Source organism: Coffea arabica, chromosome 7c, assembly GCF_036785885.1.
Source record: "Coffea arabica cultivar ET-39 chromosome 7c, Coffea Arabica ET-39 HiFi, whole genome shotgun sequence".
NCBI lineage: Eukaryota > Viridiplantae > Streptophyta > Magnoliopsida > Gentianales > Rubiaceae > Coffea > Coffea arabica.
In genome coordinates, this window is record NC_092322.1 from 13423422 (window position 1) to 13433148 (window position 9727).

The window sequence follows — 9727 nt, forward strand, 5'->3', positions numbered from 1 at the left end:
GCAGCTATGTTGATTTTTTTTTTTTGCCCTTTTCAAATTCTTGCCCAAGACACATTTCACAACGTGTCAGTTAAACACACAAATGCATCTAGTGTTGGCTAGACACATTTTAAAAATTCATCGGACTTATATTCATAAAGACCCCCAAATTTACTCTATTTGGACCATTATTTCAAGAGATAGAATCATGTCTAACCCTTTTTTTATTTTTTTTTATTTTTATTGTAAAACCAAGCAACTTGAAAGAACAATTCTAATATTTTTTCTTCCCTCCCCACAAAACCCCCCCTTTTTTTTTTCTAACTTAAACTTTTTTTCTTTTTTCTAACTTTCAAACTAAACTTCATAATTTGTAAGACAGGTGTTTGTAGGGTTAAATAGTATAATATGATGATAAAATACTGTCCAAATTAACTCTATTTGAGCGTTTTTTTTTTTAAAAGACCATTATTTCAAGAGACAAAACCATGCCTAACCCTTTTTTTTTTCTATTTTTTTATTGTTAAAACTGAGCAACCCCAAAAAACAATTCTATTATTTTCTCTTCCTTTTTTTTTTTTCTTAACTTAAACCTTTGTTTTTTCTAACTTCCAAACTAGGCATTAACGCATCACAATTTGTAAGACAAGTGTTTGTAGGGTTAAAAAATATGAGACGATGATAAACTACTGTCCAAATTAACTCTGTTTGGGTGATTTTTTTAAAAAGACCATTATTTTGAGAGATAAAACCATGCCTAACATTTTCTTTATTATTTTTTTTATTGTTAAAACTGAGCAACCCAAAAATAAAATAACAATTCTAATCTTTTCTCTCCCCTTTTTTCCCCTAACTTGAATTTTTTTCCTCTAACTTCTAAACTACACATTAACGCGGTACAATTTGTAATACAAGTGTTCGCAGAGTTATAAAGTACAAGATAATGAACTAAACTACTGCCCAATAAGGAAAATTTTTTATATTAAAGGGAACTTTGAGCAAGGCCTTGAAAATTTCCCCAAATGAAAATGACACATGAGGAAGTCGAAATCGACCGTTTCTCCAATCCTCAACCGATTTTCAAAGTTCTCCAGGGTCACTTCAATGAACTCTGGTGTAAGGGATGCAGTTAGCCAAGGCTACCCAGACAAAGCGCTTATTCTCTTCCGCCAAATGAAGCAAAACGGCTTAGAACCCAACAAATTGACCTTCCCCTTCATAGCCAAAGCCTGTACAAAACTCTCTAGCCTCAAGTGCTCCCAAATGGTCCACACCCATATGTTAAAATCTCCTTATTATTCAGATAAATATGTACAGTCGGGCTTGCTTAATATGTATGTAAAATGTGATGAGGTAGAAAATTTTGCTTACGCAGTGTTTGATAGAATGCATGCAAGGGAGATTGCTGCTTGGAATGCAATGCTCATGGGTTTCGTGCAAGCGTCGTGTTTTGATAGAGCTTTGTGTTTATTTAATGAGATGATGGTTGATGGGGTTAGACCGGATTCAGTTACGGTTATGGGGTTAGCACAGTTGGCTTCTGGTCTGAAGGATGTTAAATTATTGACTTCTGTTCACTGTCTGGGGATTAGAATTGGGGTAGAAGCTGATGTTTCAGTTGCTAACACTTGGATTGCTGCATATTCTAGATGCGGTGATTTGTCCTTGTCTGAGATGGTTTTTAATGAGATTGATTTGGATGTTCTAACTGTTGTTTCTTGGAATTCAATGATTACTGGGTGTGCTAATGCAGGAGAAGGATTTATGGCTATGGAGTTGTACCATAATATGTTATATGGTGGATTTAGGCCTGACTTGAGTACCATTCTTAACTTGCTTGGATCATTTGCCAAACCTAATGCTTTGTTGCTTGGGAAGTTGGTCCACTCTCATGGAGTTCAATTAGGTTGTTGCTCAGATGTTTCTGTTCTTAATACCCTTGTTTGTATGTACTCCAGATGTGCAGACATAGATTCGGCAAGAAGTTTGTTTGACTCCATAGTGGACAGAACTCGTGTTTCTTGGACTGTCATGATCGGTAGTTATGCTGAGAAAGGGGATTTGGAGGACGCAATGGCCTTGTTCCATGCCATGGAAGCAGCTGGCGAGCAACCTGACTTAGTTACGGTGATATATTTAATTTCAGCCTGTGGCCAAGTTGGAGCCCTCGATTATGGGAGATGGATAGACAGTTATGCCATCTCAAGGGGATTGAAGAGTGATATAAGGGTCTCGAATGCACTATTAGACATGTACTCTAAGTGTGGAAGCGCAAGGGATGCTGAGGAACTCTTTTCTTCCATGAATGAGAGGACTATTGTTTCTTGGACTGCCATGATATCGGGTTATGCACTGAATGGACAATCTGGAAAAGCATTGGATTATTTTAATGTGATGTTGATGTCAGGTTTAGAACCAAACCATATTACATTTCTTGCTGTTCTTCAGGCCTGTGTTCATGCAGGTCTGATGGAGAAAGGATGGGAATTATTTCATAGGATGACTGAACTATACAAGTTAAGTCCTGGTCTGGACCACCATGCTTGCATGGCTGATCTCCTTGGACGTCAGGGAAAGCTGAAAGAAGCATTGGAGTATATTCAATGTATGCCTATTAAACCAGATGCTGGCATTTGGGCTGCTTTGCTTAGTGCTTGCAAGATTCACCGAAATGCAGATATTGGAGAGTATGCAGCTCATCATCTTTTTGAACTGGAACCCCAGGCTGCTGCTCCATATGTTGAAATGGCCAACATATATGCATCAACGGGAAGGTGGGATGGTGTTGCTTCCATTAGAACAAAAATGAAAAGCAATCAAGTCAGGAAATATCCCGGGGAAAGCACTATTCAAGTAGATGGCAAGAGCTATACTTTCAGAGTGGATGACAAATTTCATCCCAAAGGCTGCCTAATATATGAAGTACTAAGTAGTTTGGGATTGTATTCCAAGAAGCAGATAGATACGTTTAGGTCTGAGGAATTCTTTTGACAGTAGAATTGTTTTCTTTAGATTAGTGATTTAAGGTAGAGCTAAGAAGTTGAAGCTTCCCAGAACAGGATGTCAAGGAAGTGATACAGTTTCTTTAAGCAATTACCTGATCAATTTCCAGCGGACCTGAAGAAGTACTCTTCGACCATGTCCTTAACTAAGTCCTAAAGACAAGCGACTGCTACCCATCTGAGGGTCAAAGATCTTCTTGATTCTTTTCCAATAGGTCCCCTCCTCAAGTCAATAGCAGTTTCACTACGGAGCACAAACATCTTAACTCTGGAGATAATGTCAGCTTTCAGGATCCCTTGTATAATCCCTGATTGGGGCAGAAACAATTCTGGGCACTCATTTCATGTATACATGCGTCTTCTTCAACTGATGCAGATAAATGCAACAAAGTTGTGTACATTCATTGGTTTGGATCGTACACAATTTAGACCATAAGTTTGTTTTCAAAATCAATGTATCAATTAAATTTCATGACATACAAAAATTTTCTATGAATTCAGAAATATTCTTACTCATATTACCAAGTTACTATCAATATATATTTAAATTAAATGTCATCCGAATAGTTGGAAACAAAAAATGAAAAAAAAAAAACTCCACAAAGTTTTGAGAACAAACTAAATCCCCACCCTTTTGTTTGAATTATCAAGGGCAATTTGATGATTATTTCAACGAGTTACTAGCCCCAACAAGTAGCATGAACTTCACATGAACGTTAATTCAAATTGGTGAATTAAGTGACATGCATCCTACGATATCAATGTATATATTCTCAGTGTATTAAGATTAATCCAAATAAATATTAATGATCACAAAATTTTCTAAGTAATATAATTATCCCAATTTCTTTCCTTTCTCTTTCTCTTTTTTGCTCTTTCTGTCACACAATTGGAACAATCAAACGGTTTGTACCATGCTTATTACTTTGTTGTACGCTATCAAAAGTTATTGTTTTCAATCTTAAGTAAAGCATAATTAGATAAGATTGTTGCTAGCAAACAAGGCCACATCCAGGGCACCAACAAAACTAGTTTCATCTAAACTTGAGTGTTGACATTTACACATGGTTGGCCTGTTTCTACCATATACTTTAACTAATTTTCGTCAATCAATCCTTGATTGAATGAAATTGCTTGGTTCTTTTCTCTTATATATCAATGCTGGTACGTGAAGAAAATGAAATTTATGAACGTGTGTGAGAACATTTCTATTAGGGTAAATTATTGCACACCACCCTGTGGTTTTATTTATTCTTATATGATCCTCTTAACAATTCAAAATATTCATATAACTCTACATGATTTCATGTAAAGCATAAATTTAACAAAAGTAGCCCCATAACATCATTGATTGAAAAGCCAATATTATCCTTACTTAAACATTAAACATAACGAGAGGCTAACCACTTTGTATAAAATCATAGGAAGATTACTGTGAGATCTCTAGTTTGACTCTCATGCCTTTTCCTTCCCCGTAAGGCTTGGAGTCTCTCACTTTAAAAAAGAAAGGAAGAAAGAAAATTGTGTGGATATATATATGTAAAATAATATAGGGATTTACCGGATACTATGATCTCAACCTACACGTTTCTGCTAAGGTTATCCGTCAATTACAGTAACCAAAGTTCGTGTCCATCTATTTTCAACTTCACATAAAATAATAGGGTAATAATATAAATATCTCGAAAAAATTGAGTTATGTGGTAATAAGCGAAATCACATATGATGTATAGTAATTTAGCCTTTCTATTACTTGTGAGCATATGCTTACAAACATGTGTATACACGTATCAGTTTGACAAATTACCTCGAAGAATTGAGAAATACACACCTGATTGAAGATCTCGGCATCGCCAAACGTTGATCCCAGATGTTAAACGTCATAATGTAACATGTCACGATCCAAAATTTGGCATTTTCTTACTATAGTCGAGCAATCCTGGCCCTCCAGCAGAGGATAGTATTTTGTGAAACACAAGAAGTCAAAAGAAAATGCACTCTAGCCGTTAGATTGAAGACTGATGAGGAATTCTAAAGTCGGTGAAGCAATAGTTAATAATATGAAATGGACAGCACTAATTAAGGGTCTTAATAATAATTTCTCAATTTGATTGCAGGCAATTCACTTTTGACATGAAAACTACCGTCAGTCAAAACAAATTAACCATCCAGTTGAGATCAGTTGGAATGTGGATGGTAGAAAAATTCATCCCAATTTTATCTTTTAATTTTTTTTTTTTTGGTATGTTTCTTTTGGTCAAACTTCTACAATAGTCCATAGTGTAGGGTAAAATACTAGCCTTGATGCCTCTTTTTTGGGGTGGAAAAGCGCAAAAGAAAAGGAGAAAAAATTCAAGCAAGGATAAACATTGTTATTCTTGAAATTATGTTCAAAGATGAAGACCGCCAAATTCATGTCTTAGGGTTAAAAGGGCTTCTAGATACACATTTATCAATTTAATTTCTATAAAAATGTCGTTAAAAAGTCACATAGTAAACCAGCAGATATACTGGTGTATTGGTATAGATTGGTTAAAATATTCAGGCTCCTTTAGACTAGATGATGAATCTTGGATGGTTTGAAACGGTCATCCTTTTACTTTTTGCTTACTCATTGAAACTCGTCAAGTAAAAATGCAAGAGCAATCGTGCAATTGTTAGTTTTGTAATACCAATTTCTTAGCAATAAATATCCAAGTGTGAAAGATTAAAGTGCCAAAAATGAAGACCTTAGATAAGTTTTCAAAAGGAAAAACACATGTTAAAGGAACTAGGGGGGTTTATACCTGATTGGTCATTAGCAGTTGTTCAGTTATTAAATTTCGGTCAATTTTTTGTTTTATCTCAAGAAGCTACAGTCGGTTCCAAACCATCTTGACTTCTATCGCTAGATAAAGCACTAAAAGTAACATTTGATTATTAATCAACTGTTGACTCAATGACCAACATAATAGTAGTAGTAGTAGTAGTAGTACCGCTACCATTAGGGGTGGATGGTGGGCAAAAATACATGTTTACCCGAAAATCCAACATCTTCGATTCGATTCAATTCGATTTGAAAATTATGATATTCAATCCGTATTATTTGATCGAATCAAAAGAGGATCAGATATCCATTTAGATGTGGAGCAGGTTAGGATCACATAATTAAAAATTCGTAGGTACCTGACTCGTACCACATGTACATTTTTTTAATACACATAATTAAAAATCCGTGGATAAGGAACAGAAAATGATTGCTTCCCAAGATACGGATCGAGTCAGCCAAATGGTGTATGAGATGGATACCCGACTCGTTCCCACTCCTAATTACCATTAAAGTTTAATTCTTTTTGTAAATGAAGACTTTAAATCTTACCGGAGAAATGGAACAATTTTAGAGTCGAATGAAGAACTCAACAGTCACCTTACCAAATGATCCCACCATGTAATCTGTGTTTAGGAAATCTCCAATCTGTTGTTACTAAATAATCTTGAACTTTCAAAAATCCAGCCCGTTATTGGTTATCAAATATTAGATACCAATTAAAAAGTATTTTACCAATATTTTTTGAATAATTTAATGGTTAATTATTCAACAAAAAACTGAGTAACCAAATAATAATGGTACGGTCTGCTTTTTTTTTTTTTTTTTCATTCAAACCAATCCATGAAATAAAAGAAAAGGAAAGAATTTCTCTAACGGGAGTCTAATGGATGTTTGTTAACATATGTCAATTTTATCTAACTTACCGTATATTTACACGCACTAACAATTATTAGCATTCCTTCTATTTATATATTTTTCTTAATTAGTCTTATCTTTCCAAAAGTATAACATTGAAAATACATCTAAACAAGTGGCTAATAGACTCCCGTTAGACAAACCTGAAAGAAAATTTGCAAAATAAGAACAAATGAAGGAAGCTAGAATGGTAATTTCTTATTCCCGTACTAAAAAATCCACATATCTTCCATACATCTTCCATGCAAGCACACAGCTGTTTCTCTCTTATATCAACTAATACTACACGTATCCTTTAAACGCGCTTTATGGAGGACCAAAACAAATAAAGAAAAAAACACACCAATCCAAAACCATCCAACACGTACTGATCTAGTGATCTTCGTATCATCATATATATATATATATATATATATATATATATATACACACATACAGCTAGAGATATCAACATTTACAAATTTATTCACCTACACCAGCAAATATGTGTGACTCTGCAGGAGAAATATTCCTTTTTGGCATTCCAATTCTGCTGAATTCCGTACCAATGGCATGCAAAGATGATGAAGAAGCCCAAGAGGGATTCAAGAAAGACTCAGACATGGCTGCAGCAGAAGCAGAAGTAGCAGAACAACTCATGCAGGTAAGTGGAGATGAAGAAGATAGACAGAGTATAGCGACCACCTTTGAGAAGAAGAAAAGAAAGGACAAGGATGAAGATGATGATCAAGGCATTAGTGGTGCTGAGAGCAACTGTGGATTAATGGAATCTAAGAAGATTAAAAAAGATGATCCTCATAACAAGGGCTCTAACGCAAAGAAGAGGAAATCCAAGTATCGGTCGATCGATGATATTTATATGGTGACGAAGCCAATGAATGATTGCGTGCAAAGATGTTGAAACCCTGAAGAAGCTCTAAAAACTTTTGGTCAGGAATGTAGAGTAGTTTTTTTTTCTTTTTTCCTTCCTTTATTTATTTTTGTGGGAAAGTTTTTAGTAGGAATTAACCCTTTTGCCTGAATATTAACTTCTCCTTTTCTGATCAGATTAATACTTTGCTTTTTAATCTACTGATGCATGATTGAAAAATTCCATATTTCTGCCAGTGGTTTTTTTTTTGTGTATGGTTTTTCCTTTTCTTTCTTTTTCATCTTTTTGTTCCTTTAATCAGTAGATGATATCCTGATTAAACTAGCCTGTCGGCCGAATCTGAAAAACTTGAGACTTAACTAGCCATGGGAGGAATGTTAGAGGTCCAAAAGATAAATGCTTGTTTTGTGGTTGCTTCCACTCAGAAGCAATGAAAATTAAGTATCTGCATGACTGCAGGGTCATCAGCAAGAAAATGGGGAAAAAGCCCTTCAAAAGCTTGTCCAACCAAACATTGTATTAGTAAATTGTGATTTCAGGAAAGCATAAGGACAAATTAGATCCTGGCTAGTGAAGGGTGAAACTGCAAGTAAAAAATTCCACCCAAAGCCCATTCAATTCAGAAGCACTAGCATTAGAACAAAAAATTATCCTTTTGATATGGCCAGAAAAAAGAAATAGGGAAAGACTAACAACCTACAAACTTGCATCGTTAATCAAGAAGACAGGAGTTTTTGACTTCTTTGTTCCGCTTCTTTCATGTTATTTTTGTAGCTTGCGTGACCGAATTATATGCTCTTGAATGCAATAAGAAGCAAATATGTTCCGCTATTACTTTTAATGGTGTCCTTAAGATCTTTGCTTAGGTGTTAAGGCAGAATTATTGATACTATAACTCACCAAAACCATTCCATGGTGTGAATTCAATGAACTTGACTGTCAAATTTGTCATCCCAGACTATTTCTTGATTCAAAAGCAAGTAGGCCTCATGAGGTGCAAATATGGTGTGTTTACAGTTTTCATGGATGAAGTCTTGAACTAGTGGTCAAAAAACCAAAATTAACATTTCGATAGTACAGGGGTTTTCAATTCAAAGTCTTACTGGTACTTCTTGACTTGTAATTGTAGTTCACACTACAGTCTAAGGTGGTTGTCTAACAATTCTTTTAGTATTTGTTGAATTATTTGTGACCTTTTCGTTCATTCTTCTGATTTTGTAGCCAAACAAAAAAAGTTTCTGTATTGTGCTTATGTTCTTAATTTCACCCATTAGAATTTGCTAGGACTCGGGTTGGAGTGTTAGATACTATTGCCTTGTTTGCTTGGCTATTATACTTCTGTTATGTGGTGTTGTCTTGTTTGCCAGACTATTGTACTTTTGTTATGTATTTGTTAGACTAGCCTTTGGTGAACGTACAAAATTAGAATCAAGTTTGTGATATATATATACACATATCTACCTTGTTTATAAAAAGAAAGCCAAGTTACTGTAGCTAAATCAATATCTTTTTCATGAATTTTCCTTTTGCCGGAAGGGGATCGGAAATTTATTCGCTTATGCAAGCAATCTAATCTACCTTTGTCGATCTCTTTTCCAGGAAGCTAATAATTGCATGATTATGTATGAAAAACTTTCCTAATTAAGTATATAAAATCTGGAGGAGAAATATTCCTGCCTAGAGAAAAAAAAAAAAGCATTTAGGTGCATTCTACTTACAAAATTAGAGAGGTGGATATTTAGTCACATCTCCTAAGTCCTAACACTATATATTACTTATCAATTTCAGACATATCCAATTGTTGTGATCCAATTTTAACATCTTGATTTATGGACAGATAGGATAACACAAGCCAAAAATCAATAAATGTGTGTACAAGAAATGCATCATGTATTAGTGAGTCTGTCTCTCTTTTAAAACATCCAATTTTTCAATGCGACCTTTTTTGTTTCTTTTTTTAACCTTCTTGATTCTACCAGATTCTTTTTTTCAATGCAGGAGGCATTCTATCTGAGCAACACAGACTTCAGCCAAAGAATCATGACACAATTCTCCTGTTAAAGACAGACATCTGCAGCTAAGGAATCATGCAAAGTGACATCTTTCCATTGTAATCTAGCCTGGGATTACTCCTTACCACAAGTTTACTGG

General features: G+C 34.9%; 1 protein-coding gene across 1 annotated transcript; it reads left to right on the top strand.

The window, feature by feature from the left end:
* Positions 1–892: 892 nt before the first annotated feature.
* On the top strand, positions 893–3495 carry LOC113699580 (pentatricopeptide repeat-containing protein At4g19191, mitochondrial-like). The gene has a single exon (XM_027219952.2). It carries the CDS (start codon positions 1015–1017, stop codon positions 2968–2970), a length of 1956 nt encoding a protein of 651 aa, XP_027075753.1. The 5' UTR covers positions 893–1014; the 3' UTR covers positions 2971–3495.
* Positions 3496–9727: the final 6232 nt, after the last annotated feature.

Excerpts from the sequence above, each read along its gene's own strand:
- LOC113699580 (XM_027219952.2), top strand. The coding sequence starts at position 1,015 with ATGAGGAAGTCGAAATCGACCGTTTCTCCAATCCTCAACCGATTTTCA.